This window comes from Podarcis muralis, chromosome 5 (genome assembly GCF_964188315.1).
Source record: "Podarcis muralis chromosome 5, rPodMur119.hap1.1, whole genome shotgun sequence".
NCBI classification, from domain to species: Eukaryota; Metazoa; Chordata; class Lepidosauria; order Squamata; family Lacertidae; genus Podarcis; species Podarcis muralis.
In genome coordinates, this window is record NC_135659.1 from 53660839 (window position 1) to 53680202 (window position 19364).

Genomic DNA, 19364 nt, shown 5'->3' on the forward strand with positions numbered 1-19364 from the left:
CAACTTGAATCCTGGAACTGCCATAACAGCAAATGTCTTTGCCGAACACTATTATGTACAGACACATCAGGATGGTTGAGAAACAACAACAACAAAAATGCTCTTGTTTAGACAACGGAGTCTCTTTTCCACTCATCTCTTTATTCAGAAAGGGACAAAGGTGAGTGGCATAGGTAGCAGTTAAGATGAAAGGCAGCTGGTGTGCAAATTGCAGAGAACTCACCGCAGTCTGTGCTGTAATGTGTGTGCATCCCACAATTTTAGCTCCAGCCAAAGGCTTCTCCCCCTGAGCTCGTTTTCTAAGTGAAATCAGTGCAGACATGTCTACAAAAGCAGAAGAGAAATTTTCAATGAAACTTTTGCCATCCACTGGCTGGTCATCCTCTTGGGTTCCCATAGTAAGTCAGCTCAAAGACATTTATATATGTGAGAAGGTCTAGAAACGCAAAGATCAGTAATGGCAACTGTCTTGAATGTCAGATTGGATGTCAGTGAAGGATGCTGGCAACCTAACACTGCAGTCAGAAAAGGCTGGAAGTTGTCAAGGCTGCAACCTAAATGAAAAGGAATATAAGGAATATAAAGGCCTTTTAATTTGTCCCTAACACAGAAGTGGTAAAAAAGGACTGTTCATGTATAGACCATCAGCTGTTGTTCACAAGACTGAGTACATAGACAGTTGCAATTGGCATCATTAGCAACACCTGTTGAAACAATCCTGAGAGGTTTTGTTTTTGTTTTAAGTTTACATTGCTTGCTGACATTTTGACACAGCTAATCTACTACCAAGGGGGTTTGCTGACGAACAGGATATAATTTGTGGTACCCAAAGGAGAAGGAAGCTTCAGCAGCTCACTCTTTACCTTGCTCAGCAATCTCTATCTCTCGGCGGCCAAACTCTGCCTGCTTGATATTCTTAACGCAGAAATTGCTACTGCCCTTCGAATTAGTTTGCTGTTTTTCTCTTGGGGAAACTTCATCATCAGAGCTATCTGTGTAGGATGCCGCTAGAGAACAAAACAGAAGTGTTTGGTAAGAAAGGAGTATACGCGAAAGAAATAAAGACAATTCGTATTTCTTACTAAGGGCTGACATTTTACCATCTGTGCTATTTTAACTTCATTCTGATCATTCATCTTAAAACAGTGGAAGTGTCCTGGTCAATCTGGTTTCCTGTTGCAAATTTTTCACTTCTTGGCTTATACACACTAGCATAAGGTGGCACCGTGTGTGCTTCAAATACTGCAGGATATCAACATCCTTCGAAGATTATTGGCAGGCAGATTTTTATTTTTTGTTTATTAAAAAATAGGCTTCCTTTCTAACATACCAAGTCCTTAAAACACCTTACAAGGATGCTTTACAGTAAAGATAGAGCAGTGCATAAATACATGGGGTGATATTTATCGAAGTCATATTTGAAGTAGATCTACCGAAATTAAATTTCTTAAATCCATGTCAACTACCATAGAACACAACAGAACTAAAAGGTTAGTATTGTATACATGCACAAGGGATGCTACAAGGGATACTACAGGACTCTTTCAAGCTTTACGTGCAACTGAACAGGAAAAGGTGATGACTTGTAATCACTAAAACCAGAGGTATACAAAGGGGCTTTGCTTTCCAAGAGACCATGAAAGGGTACAACAGATGGCAGCCACTATGGCTCATAGCTGAATGTGACAAAGTTTTGAGAGAGGATGGTGTTTTTCCTAAGAGATGCACCCCTAACTATAAGGCTAGCACTGCCAACTGCCATGTATTCCAGTGTTTTGCAATACTTTTGAAAATCTTGAATGAGGTTGCCAGAAAGAAAGTTAGCAATTGCCTTTAAGTCTGGGGTCAGGGTTAATGCTCAAAATATCAGCTAAACAGGAAATAAAAGGTCTGGAAAAGAAAAACACCTACCAGAGCTGTAGCTGTCAGTGGAAGACTGTGAAATGGACCGAGAAAGAGACCTGCGACCAGTCTTGGTTGGAAATTTGCTGAACTCTTGCATATCATCCGCAAACTGGATTTGCTAAATGCAAAGGAGTAAGAAGACATACATAGTTATACCACTTTGTTTTATTTATTTTATTGAGCAGGCTCACTTCTCCACACATTCCACAAAGACAAACAACTAAGCAATCCAGGGAAGAATGTTGCTTGCTAAAATTCAAACCCATTAGGAGAAAGGCTTGCTCTTTTATTCCAGTTTCTCTGCGCAAAAGGTGAATTTCCCTCCCCCGCCCCCATATACTTGCGCTATTAGAAGGTTTCATTAGACACAACAAACTTCATGCTACTTTCTTGATGAATACCAGCTTTATCCTCCCCGCCCCCCCAGTAACCCAAAGATACATCAGGGGTTTAAGAACAGTTAAAACATTTAGATCATTAAACTACAGCCAAGTCATATGCCAACAACAATACTGCTATTCAAGTCAATCAATCATGTATTCGAAGTGTGTAATGAAAACCAATGTGATCATAAGAAACCAAATATACTAGCTATTCCACATTAAGATCCCTAGATTAATTTAGATAAACCAGGAAAGAGCTGTGGGCTTAGAACATCTTGACAATGGCATACAGTCAGGAACTGCAGCTCACAACTGACAGCACAAGACATGTCTTGGAAAAACCTGGTTCCTGTTCTCTTACAATACCTTGGCTTTTCTGTGAGAAAAGAACTGTTTGGATTGTACCACCTGCAACTACGATACACTAAACACATGCAGCACCTTGGTTGGGAGCAAGAGAAAAATCTGTAGCGTTAGGCTGAGGAGAAATGTGTAACATTAGAATGGCACTGTGGGAAAACTATTGAAAATGTGAATTTGAATGCAAAGAAAGAATTACTGCTGCAATTTGCTTACTATTATGAAAATTCTAGAACAAGTGGGTCAAATTTCCAAGTACTTCTAAGACTCAAGAAAACAAAGAATTTGTACCAGGGAACACCTCCTTCCAGGAGTAAGTGGCTCAACAATAAGAGAAAACAGAATCAGAGAGGCTGGGAGAAGGAAAAAAAGTGGAGTGACATGATCTTGGACCCCCCACACTACTGGCAATTCAAATATTTGCTGCAAAACTTCCCTGTATTGTTTTTTAGATAGCCCCTGTCACTCACCAAGATACAAATAAAAAAAAGTGTCATCTAGCAATTCTATTAAAAAGGCTTGTTTTATACATTTATAGTTTAGTTAATTCATAAAGCAAGTTACATCAAACTAGGACAGAAACTAAAAACCCCAACTGATTAAAAATATAGAACCTGCCCTGAATTCTACAAAGCACATAGTTCAAGGATCATAACAGTTCTCACCATGTGATTTGATTATTTCAACAAACCAGCCCCATGTGCTGCTTGTGTGGCCTTAAGAACAGCATGATAGCAATGGGATTGCCAAGAACCAGAACTGGAAAAACAGAAGTCTGGGATATAATGGAAAAGGCTTGCCTCTTATCTTTCAACTATTATGGCCTGAAGGGTGCTTTTCTAAGCTCTGAACTTCATAATGCACAAAAAAGTATTTCAATAATAAAATTTATGGCAGCCCCTCCACCCCCATTTTTCTCTCTTATATTCAAATGTAGGCTTTAACAATGTCTTTGGCAAAAGATAATGGATTCCCATCATGGCTTAGTGTCATATCTGAAACAATTCACTAATGTCAAGCAGCAAAATAACTAGTGACAATTCAAAAACAAAAAGGGAGGTCATTAAAACCTAATAGTAAAAATTAGGTTAGTAAGTTAGTAAAAAGTAAATCCCCCTTTGCTGAAAAGAGTGCTACCAAGAGCCTACTTTAACCTTGCCCTCTGATTTCATCCAGGTCTAGGAACAAAAACAAGTGAACTTTGAACAAACCAATCACTACAGACTGTGTCAAATGCTATTTTAAGTCCTAGAGGAACAGCACATTGTTCACCATGTCAGGAAGTATGTTTATGAGTGAGATTTAGTAAGCAATTCATTGTGCTGAACTCCCTTCTTCATAAACCTGTTTGCTTTATTTCAGTCTAATCCTTATTTAATAAATGCCTAGCATAGAGCTTTGTAACTTTCACTGATAAGACCAACCAATAAAAACTAGGTTCAAAAGTATTTCCCATGCTAAACACCAATTTATCATACTTAGCTGGTGAGTTACCAGAGACTCTGCACTGCATTCAGATCTTATCAATGAATGATACTCAGCAAATCAAATCCTGGATGAGAAACCCGAAGGGAGAAGTATTCCAGCTTGAACAAAGTTTAATGTTTCAGCCCGTTCAACTGTTGAAATAATTAGTGCAACGAAGAATGAAAGCCAAATCCAGTAGAGGACAATCCTCCACATGTCTTCAGAATGTATAAAACTCAAATCTAGTGTCTCTGAAAATGAAATCTGGTTATAATACAGACAAAAGTTCACATAACCTTTTAAAATAGAATCCATTAATTACTACAACAGAAAGAATTAAAGTTTGCTTTCCATTTAAGAAGGGGGGAGGCCTCTGATCAAGAATTATACTGATGCAGTAGTGTATGTATTAACTGTGGCAGAGTGTGAGCATTGAAGAATGTCAACTAAACAGGACAACCAAGTTTTAAGTCCCATTAACTTAAAAAAGGGAGAGTATTAATTCAATGATTTACTCTTCCATAAAATTAAATGAGAATTATGTTTTGCTGGACAATTCTATTACTTTTCACCTCACAGAGAAACACTAATCTGCTCAGTAATTACTAACCCCAGCCTCTGAAAAGTTATTTGGAATTTAGCCATTACTCAAGTGTTCTTTCTTAGGGTCTATGCATACGTACAATTGTGTTTATTTCACAATTGCCCAAATGTGCCCCTAAGGAGATGATCCTGTAGTTCACAAAGCATGTGTGCTAAACACCCAACTGTTTTGGATTATTCTTCTAGGTTTAGAAGGAGTATGCTACAGCAACTAGTTAGTTTGATTTCTACAATAGGAAAAAATAAAGAAAGTCTATTTTCTTTTGTGATTTAAAATAATCTGTTTACATTGGCTTGATTGAATTCAATCTACCATGTTTCCCCCCTCCCCTGCCTGGCAGGCCCCCTGAGCTGTTTTCACTAGCCCAATAAAGGTGCGTGTTCTTTGCCACAGCTGATGTGTAGGAGCCATGCTTCCCTCAGAACAAAAGCATGACGAATAGGATTAATGAAGTGCTGTGACATTCAAAAATGGAAAAAGCACAATAAGTAGATACCAAAATGGATGAAAGAGCATTCAAAATTATCCGCCTAAATTAGGCTTCCCTCACATCACATCACCTACCATTGCTATCACCATAAGGGTACCACCACAGGGAGCAAATGAATTTGTTCTTGTGAAGGCAGAGCTTCATTGGCCTCTGACATTTTAAGTACTACATTGTCAAGTCCCATTAATTGCATGTTATATGGCAGTATTCAAGGCTTCAGTAGAAGTCAGCAACTGTAAATGTTGAGCAGTCACAATTGTGAAGATCTTTAGACCAAAAGGGATATATTGGCAAATTAATACAATTTCCTTCAGTCAGAAAAGCACAGGAATACAAACTGTACTCTATAGCACTACCAGACAAGCCATCAGCTATAACATGAAGGTTAGCAATCAACAATTGGAGGCCACACAGAAAAACCAGTTCTCCTCTGAGAAAGCGGAGAGTGGCCCAAAGTAAAGAATTGGCTCACAAGGGCTTTAATTGTTACAGCTTCCTTTTTATTCAGAAGAGCGTCTACGTAATATCTTTACAGTATTCCACTACTGCCATGACCAACTAGAGTGGAATTTCAGCTGCTATACTAGCACAAAACTATGAAGCATCTTTGACAATCTAAAAAACAACTTGGGCATCTCAACCACCATGAAATCACTCACGATTTAAGCACAAACACAAACTTCACTTCATTTCAATTGTAGTGATATCAGAAGATGGATTTTCCTCCCAAGACTGCTATTCTTCAAACTATTTAATCAAAATGGACAGAACAAATGTATGGTTAGTTTAAAATGAAAACTGCTGTTTCTGCTTTCCTCTTCACCACTGCACCAGAGGCAGAGAGTGGAGGGGGGAGCAGACGTCTGCATTAGGTGTGAGAGGTCAAATAACCACTTGGGGCCACCAAGAAGTCCTTAGAAATTTAGCTGCTGAAAGAATCAAGGACTACTGTGAGTATAAAATAAGTACACACAAGTTGACAGAGATACAGATTTATTTTGTAGATAACTTTAATGTCTGCTTTATTTTTCAAACCGCTTAGAAGTTTTATTTATTATCAAGTGGTATATAAAGTTTGCTAAATAAATAAATAAATATGCAAATGAGATTTCAACAAGATTTTACAGGCTAGGTAAAGCTGCACTCTGGTCCTGTGAACTCTATGTAACACAGACCACAAAGCTTTGAGCAATTAAGAGGGAACTGTGAACTGATGCCAAAGGCTCATTTGCCTGCCCCAAGAGCCACAAAGCCTCCCTTCTGCAACCACCTAATCAGACAAACGATAGCTGTGCATGTGAGGAAAATACCCTCTCCTCCTAAGAAAAAGGGGGCTACAAAACTATGTCAGAAAAGGAGTGCCCTCAACTGGCAGGGCAGCTACATCCATTCTCACCATAGGTGATAGGATGTCCGCTTCCAGAGAAGCGGACACGGAGCAATGGATCCAAACTATAAGAAAGAAGATTCCACCTAAACATTAGGAAGAACTTCCTGACAGCAAGAGCTGTTCGACAGTGGAATATGCTGCCAAGGAGTGTGGCGGAGTCTCCTTCTTTGGAGGTCTTTAAGCAGAGGCTTGACAACCATATGTCAGGAGTGCTCTGATGGTGTTTCCTGCTTGGCAGGGGGTTGGACTCGATGGCCCTTGTGGTCTATTCCAACTCTATGATTCTATGTCTGCTGTATGCATGCGTGCTTGTTTGTTTGTGTTTGTGTGTCTGTGTCTCTGTGTGTATACCACCTCTTTCCAGCTATACCTCAAGTGCTTTTGTTCTGTGGCATCCAAGCAAAAGCCCTTTTATCAGCATATCTATAAGGAAACTTGATCATTAGCCAGTAACTCAGTGTGGTGTAGCAGTCTGCAGTTACAGCAAGACCTAGATTCAATTCCTTGCTTAGCCACAAAACTTACTAGAGACCTTTGGACAGTCTGCTTCATGAAGTTGGTGTCAAGATACAATGGCAGGAAGACTGGCTATACTACTAATAAGCAGTTTGAGAAACGGTAGCTTAAATATGAAATTTCATAATAAACCTATGTGCACCATAATTGTCCCAATCCTATAAGGCAGAATAACTGTTCCGATCCTATAAAGCAACAAAGAAGTGTCTGAAGGGATCTACCGCTGATTATGTTCTGTACTATGGGTAGTACAGCTGACCTAGAAGTGAGTGAAAGCCATCTTCAAGTGACTGGATGACCAACACAATGTGTAATGCAGGCTTGCTGATTTTTGGTGGTCAGTAGAAGACCTGAAGTTGAAAATCCAGACTCCTCTATTTGCTACAAATCAAGATGTTAATCTAGGCTTAGACGGGGCCTCTGAACAATGAATGTGTTTATATATGTGGCAATACATCCTTAAAAGCAGAACAGAAACTTTGAGAACAGAGAAATGCACAAGGAAAGGGCAACAAACTAAGATGGGTGGCAGAGGTAACAATGTTATTGTTAATATGAAGATCCAGCAAGAGGCATTTGGTATATGTTAGGCTTGCCATACGTTAGGAAAATTCCTGACATGTCCTGGTTTTTGGGTGTAAAAATGGCGTCGGGGGAATTTTGCTGAATTGGCAAAATGTCAGGAAAAATCTAGATGTATGGCAACGTGGTGGGAAAAGCAGCGGAAACAGCTCCAAAAGCTTAAAATCACTATTTTGGGGAGAGGCTTCCCCAAAAAAGTTCAACAACTTTGTGGGTGTCAGGAAGTTTACTTTTTGAAATATGGCAACCCTAGTATATGTGCAAGTCCTAACAGGTGGTTAGAATGTCAGACATCTGTCATACCCCAGTGGCAGGGCATCTACTTTGCATACAGGTCTCAGGTTCAATAACCAGCATCTCCAGGTATGTCCTCAGAAACTGCCTCATTTGAAAGTCCCAGTCAGTGTAGACAATACTGAGTGAGACAGACCAATCATCTGACTAAATACAAGGCAGCTTCCTATGTCTTTGCTGTAAACCATAAATGTAACATTTATTTAAAAACAAATCAGGGAAACTTTTTTTAAAAAAAAATTCAGGACAGCCACCATAAGTCAAACTTCTAATTCAAAACCCAAGAGACATCATGCAAAAATAATCAATAACCCAGGTTACAGTTTGTCATATTGGTAACAAACTAACTTTAAAGTTTGCAAATGCTGTATGTCAAAACAAATTCCCACTATGTTGAGAAAGCATAGAAACTATAAGCATACCTTTTCCCAATGCTCCAGACGAACAGTGGATTCCCATTTACTCCCAAGAAAAGTCCCTGTTTATCCAGAGCAAAGACTGATTTGCTAAAAAGTGGCCAGTGCTCCCATTTGTCACCACTATTTCTTCAGAATACAAAGAGGAACAAACAAGTTGCATTTAGATCTGGCTTTTAAGTTCTAAAAAGGACAATTTGGATCTTGGAAACTGCTTGCTAATGAAATCAACTGCTGAATTTACCACTGTAATCCCTGAACCGGCTTTAAGGGCGCTCATCTGAACTCTGCAGCTTAGTAAAATCTGTCCTGTCTAAAAATATTATCAAACATGGCAAGCAGCTTACTAATGAAGTGAATTACTCCAGCATTAAATCAATTTCAAACTTAGCCTGAAACCAAAATGGTGTATGACACGGGGCTGGAATACAACCCTGGGAAAAAGACAGGACCCAACTGCAACCTCAACAGTTGACCTCACAATATCATCTTCTTTGTTCATGTGCTGTGATCTCCAGATGACATTAAAAGGAAAATCCTCTCTCAAATCTCTCTGACACCAATATTGACTGGTACAGAGTGTCTCCTGCACACACAGCTGTGGAATGTAGACGTCCAAGCACGTGTTTTGGGGAAGGTCTGGACAGCTTGCTATATTCAAGGCCTGCTAGTTTGACTTCACCCAGGAAAGCAGAAAACTGCCCCTTTTCACCACGGGTAGAGACTTAATTTTTCCCAAAGCCAAAAGCAATCTTCACAATGTCATATTTTCATTGGAACTCACACGTGTTTCGCTGCTGGAATTTGCTTTCCTAACCGGGTGTGGCAAAGTATTTAGCAGCAAAGAAAATATTTTAGATCCCAATACTTCAACACCATGTAGGGGGAAACAGTTTAGATTCTCCCTCGACCTTTAATCCATGAAGCTCATACATACTTAAGTCAGCATCGCCCTTACTTTGTAAACAAAGGTTAACTGTAAGACTAATACCAAACCAAGCATTATTACTATTAAAACATACTATCCCCAATATCAACTGAGAGATACTAACATGATCAATATAAAATGAGTTTCTATTGTGAAACCTGAATTGTTAAATGCATTTGTTAATATTAGGAAGACTATTGGCTCTCAAGTCTATAAGATGGCATCAGGACCTACTTACCCCAGTTTGACCTCTGGGATGTGCCTGCATGGGCTTATGACATATAGACCTGACAACTAAACTTTTACAAAATTAAGGTTCTCATCTACAAGCCATGCAGCAGGACTTTAAGTACCTATTCACTTCAGGGAGTTTGAAAAAGATTAAACACATTCCAGCTGAATACTGAAAAATAAGAGGTAAAGGAGTCGGGAAGAAGAAGACAACAAAGAAGACTGAAATAGGAAAAGCTCAAGAACGTGTTTAAAAAATAATGATTGTAAAGCCATTAGGGACAAGCAAAGAACGTTTATCTTGTGGAAGAGTGGTATGATTTTATCACCTTCGTTAGTTATAAAACTATTTCTCTCCTTCTTCACGTTATATAAGGGTGTGACCATCTTGACCCAAACTGCTCTTTTCGTATGTATTATTGTTTGCATGTAAATTCCTATTTCTTTGCTACACTTACCTGCTGAGGGGTAATGGGACATTTTAAAGATACTAGGAACCAAAAAGTCTGTTAGTTGGGGGGAAGTGGGATTTAGTTTTGCCTCAATTAAACTAATTAATTGATTTTTTTGTTATAATAGCTCTGTGTATGTTTGTTTGCTGAGTGAGGGAAATACTATAGTGCAATGCAATTGTATCGGCATTCAACAGATAACTTATTCTACTTATGTATTCACTTTTTCTTGAAAACCTAATAAAGATTATTTTAAAAAGAAAAAAAAACAAATAAGGAATTGGATCTGCATTGAATGATTGATTGTCTGAATTTATATACTGCCCTTTACCTGCAGTTTTTTAAAGCTCATTTCCAGCATGAACACTTGCAAGAACAGTTCCAAAATACCCATGCTATGTCTGGTGACAATTCAGAAGCCAAGAGAGCTGGACAAAACTCCCAATGGGCTCACTTAGCCCCCAACCCCTTTTCTTAGTGACCATTATTAGTCCCCCTGCCTCTCATACTCCAACCCCAATATTAATTCACCTTGCATTTGTTGTATGTAACACCTTGAAAAATTTTCAAGTTTGAAGGCCTTAATCCTGAAAGCAAGATTGACAGTGACAGGGCATTCCACTAACATTCTCAGTTAAACCACATATAAAAAAACTAAAACCAAAGCTAAACCTTATAGTCTCCACTGCAACACAAAAAAATGCAATATCTGACTGGCCTAGATCTCAGGTACTCGGTGTTCCAAAAAGCTGCTCCTGAGGCTATTTAGACTAACTTCTTTAATAACTAACTACTTCATGAGTCTCTTCCTACAGAAAGAAAGAATGATACGTGTTTACTGCAGGGGGAAATGTTATAATTACCACATTCTGCGGCAATAATTTTAATTGCAGACTATTTGAATGGCTCAATATTTATTACTCTACAGCCTTTAATTGCTTTTGTGGGGGGAAAGGGGGAAAAAAACTAATCAATGATTATTTATAGCACAATCCTAACCATATTCACTTAGAAGTTAGTCCTACTGAATTCAGTTGGGCTTGCTCCCAGGTAGGTGGATTAAGATTCCAGCATTAATATGTAGCTGGCCAACTGATGCAATGGATTTGCTGCAGCTACCACATTTGTCCTAAGGCCCAATTTGCTTCCCAAGAACTAAGCTACAACACTCCGGAGACAAGGAAAGATAGTATATCTCAAATCCTAACTCATGATTTAATTTCCTACACTGAAAAGCTTTTTTTAACATTGAGTACATTTAATCATGTTATCCACACCTTCGTTCTGAATTGGTACAATTGCAGGAGAGCTGTACCATATTATACACATCAGTAAATGGAACAGCCCTTACCCTAGTACATTATGTCAAGAGGAAGAGATTGTGTTCCTCCTTTAAGGTGAGGCAGGAAGATGGATTCTAAGGAGCAATGTCAAGCGCTACTCAACCCAAAGAGGTGATAATCTAGTACTGTTGGCACTACTGCCATTATTGCAGCATGGTAATGTGTTAATATGGTAGACCAACATTTATAAACCACTTGTGTTACAAATAGAGTCAAGGAAACACAACTGTAATTACAACTCTTTCTCACGGACAGACTTTCCCCAAGATGGACACTTCCTTCTGTTTTAGAAAGTTATGGTTGCAGTTTTATGGCTGCAATCCACAGGTTTTAGTTTTATTACCTCAGGTAGAACCAACATCACAATTTAACAAAGGGTTTTTTTAGTGTGTAGTTGGCACAAAATTTAGAGTTGGAAAAATGTGCTGCTGTAAAGCTGATAATGTGCAGTTGGAAAAATGAGCGGAAAGGAAGTAGACACCTTAGGCATATGTGTTTTATTAAGCCCTTAAATGATAGGTAGTGTCACCGATGGCATGTACGCCAAATATATATGTATAGAATGTGCTCAGTTTCCATATTGAAAACAAACTGCTCAAACTCAATTTAAAATTCACTTCTTTTTGGGGGGCCAGAACCTCCTTCACTTTCATCTTTGGGCAGGAAATACTTTGTCACATCCTTGTATACCCTTAAAATACTCCTGTTTTTGCACCTGTTAGTCTAGGGCAAATAAAAAAATAAATCATCAATGGATAGTAGATAATAGCTAGTGATTTCTATGGCAAAAACTTCACCGATAAATGGTGTAAGCCAGGAACAGAATGCCTTTGAGTTCATTTGCCTTCTTCTAGGGGTGGGGATTTGTACAGCTGGAAAAACCTGCATTTTAAAAGAACCAACCATTTAATTGGAAGTATTCTCCGTTAAAGTGGTTTGGGGAATCACAGCCCAAATTTCTCATTATTTTAATAAATTTACCTGAGAGTAAAATATTACTTACAAGAACAATTCTTCAACAAAATTTTCCATGACCATGATAAAGATGGGGAAGAAGGATTTACATTCTAGAGCTTGGATCCTTCTACTATTGACCTGCACTGCTGCACAAAAAGAGCAACTTCTACATGGACATCTCAAGGCCTGCATCGACATTATTCCCATCCCAGCCTTTGGATGAGTTATCCTCCAGGAATGAAATGAATTAGGCCTCAGTCTTGCACAGGCTCTTGCATTCCCTTACCTCAGGGGAAAGTGAGCAATAAATTGGGAGATCCCCATTTTGGAATGTAGACTAGTTCTAGATGAAAGAGAATGAAACCCTCAGAATAAAATCTCCTAATCTGGTCATTCACTTCTTTTAATGTTTCAAAGGGTGCACAAACCTAAGGTCCAACTTCTGATCTTTTCCTGAAGATTATCCTTGGCTAAGAACCGAGGGCATAAAATAAAACATTCACAGGCCTCCAGACCCTTTAAAAACACGAACTGAAGAAAAAGCTCTGTAGGGTGCAAATTATTGCTGCTCAGCACAAAAATTGTTCTCTGCATACCTGAGATTACTATACTCATTTAAGCACATTAAATTGCTTTTTATAGAAAAAAAATAGAACACGTAGCTTTTTGTGGCTTATTTGTTCAGCACATATGGTTCTTATGAAATAAACTAGAGCAGCCAGTCCCTTTGCTCAGAATTAGAGACTGGAATAAACTAATCTTGAAGAAATATATAAGCCCATAAAAATCTGCAATTGGAGCTATTTTGTCATTCTGATTTCTAAGCAACCTTATGTGAAATGCAGCCATGTGAACAGCAGTTGGTTTTACTGAAGTTAAGCTTTACCTGAAACACACCCAAGGGGGTGGCAGGAGAACCATGTGGGAGTAAATTCAACAATGGAGTAGGGATATCACCCAAAATAGTAGTCAAAATTCTTGATCCTGCAAAGTGGCAGATATCAAACAGAAGTGAAGAGGCATGAGGATGTCAAAAGCTAAAGCTAACATCCCATGGTTGTAGCTTCAGCTGTACTCTCTAAACCAGCCTTCCTCAGCCCGCTCTCCAGATGTCCCTGAGCACAGGTCATGCTGATGGGAATTAGTGTAAAACAGCCTTTCTCAATATTGAGTCCCCTTATGCTGCTAGACTACAACTCCCATCATCCCTAGGTAACAGGTCCAGTGGTGAGGGGAGTTGTAGTATAACAACATATAGGGTGCCAAGGTTGAGAAAGGCTGGTCTGAAACATCTGGGGGGCACCAGATTGGGGAAGGCCGCTCCACATGGTGCCATATAATGTTATCCCACCACACATTGCAACATGTGCCCCACAAAGGACAGGGTAGGCTGCTCCTGTAACCCCAATCACTTTCTTCTGTACTTATTACAGCTGAGTGACAGATCCTCTGGCTTTATGAAGATAAGCACACAACATTCCTCAATTGAACTTTCTTGGATTATTCTTGCCCCACAGCCATGACTCGAATTTCATTCTCACAAAACAAGCTTGCAGTTTGATTACCGTCTGGTCACTCAAGGTGACTAAATATTGCCTCCAGCAGAGGTACAATCCCACCTACAGAGCACTAAGATCTGTTGTTCCCACAATACAGACACCCACCAGGATGTTCTAAAACTGCTAGTGCAATTTTGTGACAGTCTTTCCTGTCTAGCACATTTGGCAAAGACATGGAGATTGCTCAACATGCCAGTGTCTTTCCTTAAGAGGAAAAAACTTTTGTGGCGTAAGGTTTTTGTTTTTTTAATTGTGTCACCATGTTCTATGCTTGTAAGTTTCTTCCAGACACTCTGTTGAGGGAAGCAATTTATAAGTGAACTAACTTGTTCTGCAATCTCATCCAAATTGGGAGAGCCAATCCCAGTTGCCAGCTGACTTAAGACAAGAAGGTAGGGGTGGACCTGTAAGATAAGCCACCATTCATAATAAAAAGAAAAAGCAACTTGGGCAAATAAACAGTGTGTGACTGAAGACTGTTTTGAAGGTTGGTGTCGGAATCTAAATAAATACTCATGAACAGTGAAGAAGTAATTGGGTTGCAAAGCCGGACAGAAATGAAATTTGCAGGCATGGTATCTCCTTGTGCAGATCCTCTATATTTTTGCTGAATGGCACTCCTCTCCACCTCTAGAGTTCCTAAATCAAACAAACATTTCATTCATGTTACTAACTGCTGCAAACAGGAAACAGTGTCTTCACAACGTCCCAAAAGCTACAACTCTAGAAGCAATACTATCGCTTGTCAGAAGGTTTGAACAGTTTATTTGCATATCCCAAGCTTTAACATACTCACTCTGGAGAATCTGGACAGTAAGAGGTAAGGAGGTGGGATTATTTCAATTTATGCCAATTTGTTTCCTTCCCCCTTATAAGCACATCTTACATGTCAGCAGACTATAAATACCAGCATGTTTGTTTCTGAAGTATGTGAAGAGCATTAGGCTGGACGTAAATGTCAAAACAATATGGACAAGTACCCGGGCCATCACCTCTCTGTCCCTTACATTAGTATATGGCAATTTAAAGAGTGGGGGAGCTACTAAATTGAGTGTTCACTGTAGTGAAAGTCAAGATCGACAGTTTAGAATACATCTATTAAAAATAATTAAAAGACCTGATATGACAGCGGTTTACTACTGGAGGCAGGGGGGAAATGAGACCAGATAATAAACTCTCTGCTACCATCCCTCATACAGGATTGACTGAAGTCCCAAAACAACAAAGTGCTTTCTCCTTTACCCCAGGAAACATCAGGCAAAGCCACCAGCCTGGAGTCTTTGTGCTAATCACAAGTAGCATCCCCTCCAAGGTACTCGGAAGGGGAGACACCGACTGTCTTTGCCCAGGGCCCAGAGTGGGAGCCAGAGTGATCCCTAACAGGAGCTCACTTGCACTGAGGGGATACTAAATTTGCACACTGCTTTTTTGCTTCCACAGAAATTAAATGCCGCAGCATGTCCTAATATGACCTGTTCTTTTTGCTCATAACAGCATATTCATTCTGACACAAGACTTCTACATTTTATCAGAACAGAGCCAGCAATTGTCCCAAGACAGAGCCCAAGTAAATGATGGTTTTGCCACTTATATGACAGCTTTTTGTGGGTGCAATATATGAGTAGTTGAAATGGAACTTTAAAGCGTCTTATCTAAAGTTGCATGCACACTGCCTTACATAACCACATGAAAAGCCACAGCTGCTAAAATCTGTGATTTCTCCTTAAAGTTACATTATTAAAAATGGAGGAAAGGGTGAGAATTTCCAATCCCAGAAATTGCAGCACAGAAACTACCAAGTTAAAAAATATGTCTGTAACACTCAGTGAGACGAATAAATTGTCATGAACATAAATGCTACACCCTGCTTCCCAGAGTACAAAATATAAGGTCCCATGTGCAATATACATTTAAAGAAGTATTGTGCTATTTTAAACATTTCTCCTCACACAACTACAATTTCCAGAATGCTTCAACAAGAAATTCCTCTTCCCAGGGAACTCTTTGCACCACTGGCTTGAAAGTTTCATTTATGTAAGTCTACCCAGACAAATAAATGCTGACACATTTTAATCTTTTGAACTGTTAATTCTAATTATTTTAAAATGTTTTAATTGCATTTATCTGCTTTTATTGATGATTTTATTGATGAGAAGACACGACACCCTGGAAAAGACCCTGATGTTGGGAAAGATTGAGGGCACAAGGAGAAGGGGATGGCAGAGGATGAGATGGTTGCACAGTGTTCTCGAAGCTACTAACATGAGTTTGACCAAACTGCAGGAGGCAGTGGAAGACAGGAGTGCCTGGCGTGCTCTGGTCCATGGGGTTACGAAGAGTTGGACATGACTAAACGACTAAACAACAACAACAATTGATGATTTTACTATTTCTTATAAACTGCTTAGAGATTTTACTACAATCTAGCAGTATATAATTTTTTTAAGTACAAATAAAATACTGTAAGTACTTTTCACACAGTCTTCCTAACCAGATAATTTTTTTTTTAATGTGATCCTTACTACTACAATTTAGGCTGCAGACCCAAACTACTTTGAATGACTATTGCCATCAGTAAAGATTGGTTACCCCATAGAAAAGATCATTATCTCAGCAGAATTTCCTCTTAGGAGCCTAGACCTGTTTCCTTGTAAGCTCCTGTAACATTTGTAAGTTTAGAGACTTTGGGATGTTAATTGTTTTAATTCATTTATTTTTGGAAGCAAGTTGTCATATTTAATAAAAAGCAGATTTAAGAGAGGGGGGGGATGCATCAGTTCTGCTTGTGTCAGTCATACAAAAGCATGAAAGCTCCTCTGACATCCTGGAACTGCAGGGCATTATCCCCCAGGGTCAAATTGGAGATGACTGACAGGAGTTAGCTTAGGCCACATATTTTAGGCTGCACTGTGATACTTTTCTGTAGAGTAATGGGTGTAAATCTCCCTTTTACTATTAGTGTAACCCAAGCCGTGTTCAGCAATTGCAATAATGGAAGTTGGAGGGGAAGGAGAAAGAGAATGCCTGCCCCCAATTTCTAATTCCAGTCACTTACTTGAGCCCTGTACTAGTCAATGACTTGTGAAACTGACCAGACGGCATCAGAAGCAGCTTCTGGTCTAAAAATACCCACCCCTAATTAAGTTTTAAAGTGGAAAAGTGTTCTTAAATGAGGTGGAGAGGGAAACTGGGGGACTGCATTATAAAAAATATTTTAATATTATTGTGGCAGTACTGATCATGGTGCTCAGAGGCCAGTTTTGGCTCTTTCAAAGTATTTCTTGAAGCACTTCAAAAAGCTGCAAAACATGTTTGACCAGAAATAATGTGTGTGTGTGCTATGGGCAATGATAGCAACATCAAGTCTTTGAAGTTACTATCTTTAAACAGCCTTAGATTGCCTATTATCAAAAGAGAACCCACCAAAAATCCCAGTTAGTACTGGCAGATGCTACAACCCCACACATTTACAGAGGGAGGTCCACAGATGACACAGAACAGTCTTGCCTTATGGCAGCAGTTAAACACCTACTTCTGAAGCATTCCTTGTGTGGCTTAAAGAGAATTTTCTGATAAGGCATGATTCTACTTTGAAAGAAACATGGAGAAAACGGATGGCTATAAGAAGGCCAATATCATCATATAACCACATTTGTACCATTTTGAACCTATAAAGTTTCCCAAGATACAAAATTTCTAAAACAAAGAACTATTACATGTTCCTGGCTGCTTAGGCGTATTAGGCCAGGCATAGGCAGAGTAGGCCCTCCAGATGTTTTGGGACTACTCCCATCATCCCTGACCACTGGTCCTGTTATCTAGGGATGATAGGAGTTGCAGTCCCAAAACATCTGGAGGGCCTACTCTGCCTATGCCTGCATCAGGCTATAAGCAAAATGGTGCTGGGAGAGGGGATATTTGTCATGCAACGGGGAGAAGATGGGAAAAGTTACCTTCAAGAGCTTCACAAAAGATGCATGTCTAGCAGAGAAGCTCTTTGAAAGTATCAGGGGTTGGAAGGGGGTGGGGGGAGACTTTTAGATCTCCCTTATGCAGAAATTCTATCCCAAATATTACAGCGTCCGGCCCAAATACAACAAAGAGAATGGCTGCTGCTCCCTATTCTTATAACCTTGATTTGTCCAGGCCATTGAAAATGGAAGCAAAGTATTGGCAGCAATGCAATTTCAGTGCTGCAGCATGAAGACGACTCATGCTCTGTATGTGATTACTAGGGGAGCCGCTAGAGGATAATGTAATGATTAGTGGGGGAGTTACACAGTTGCTATGGGAGTAGTAATTCCTGTTGCTGCATTTATTCTTTCAGTGCTGTTACTGTATTAACACACCAGCAATTTATTAAGGTAGAATACTGATAAGTTTCAGCCAAGAATTCTAGCAGGGCTACTTAGAAGCTGATTTGCCCATGTCCAGCAGCTGAACATTACAGCCTTACAAATACTGCTGGGCAAAGGTGAATCGTTTCTGCAACTCATTAACTCCCACTTTTTTTTTTAATGCCAAAGGCTACCTATAAAAGGGAAGCACTTAGGAACAGAAAGACTGCAGAATCCAGAACTGGAGTTTTCAAGGCCTTGAATGAATTCACAGTGGTATTCTCCCATCCGTGACAGTTCATTTTTTGGTTGTTGTTCCCGTTTGTTTACATGGCAGGTAAAGGTAAAGGACCCCTGGACAGTTAAGTCCAGTCAAACTTAGACTATGGGGTGTGGCACTCAAATCACTTCAGGGAGCCAGCATTTGTCAGACAGCTTTCCAGGTTATGTGGCCAGCATGACTAAACTGCTTCTGGCGTGACAGAAGCCAGAAAGCATAGAAACACACTTTATCTTCCCACCGCAGCGGTATCTAGTTATCTACTTGTGCTGGTATGCTTTCGAACTACTAGGTTGGCAGGAGCTGCGACAGAGCAATGGGAGCTCACCCCATCACGCTTGGTACATGGCACCACTAGCTTAGTCAACTTAAACATCAAATGAATTTAAGCTATCTTGATGTGTCAGTTGCAGAGTTTCAACATGAAATTATATGTTCAGTTCCTCAGACTACTTACTTAGCAGAGTTCCAAATAACCCCCTTCCCTTTTGAGAGTAAAGTTTACACATCAATTTGAGGGTTACATTTGAGGGTTTTTTCCTTAACAATATAAAGAAGCATAGAAATGAAATGAATATTAATAATAGTTCATTTTGCAGTACCTGATAGTTTGCAAGAAAAAAGGGGAGTTCATGATTTCCCATCCATGCCAATGATTTTGCTCTCTCTTATTGGCCTAGCATCATTTAAAAGCAGGGGCAATATCAAAAAGGAACAAGTTTAGGAATGGGACACTGATAATGACAGTGTTTGACACAGGGCGGGTGGGTAGGAAGGTAGTTTGGTTGTTCTAAAGGTACAGTGGCAGCCATGTCATTTTGCGCCAAACACAAAATACATTTGGACACAATAAAGGTGCATACTAATTGA

The 19364-nt window shown here is 39.5% G+C and overlaps 1 protein-coding gene across 3 annotated transcripts in view; it reads right to left on the reverse strand.

The window, feature by feature from the left end:
* Positions 1 to 19364, reverse strand: part of AHCYL1 (adenosylhomocysteinase like 1) — a 47669-nt gene that overhangs the window by 17515 nt on the left and 10790 nt on the right. For all 3 annotated transcript variants that reach the window (XR_013392947.1, XM_028733851.2, XM_028733852.2), the window contains exons 2-4: positions 1912 to 2023; positions 864 to 1007; positions 224 to 324 (exon numbers count right to left, since the gene is read on the reverse strand). Coding sequence is in view for 2 of the 3 variants with exons in the window: in XM_028733851.2 (XP_028589684.1) it covers positions 224 to 324; positions 864 to 1007; positions 1912 to 2023 (357 nt within the window). In the remaining variant the exon portion in view is untranslated. The remainder of the gene's footprint in view (positions 1 to 223; positions 325 to 863; positions 1008 to 1911; positions 2024 to 19364) is intronic.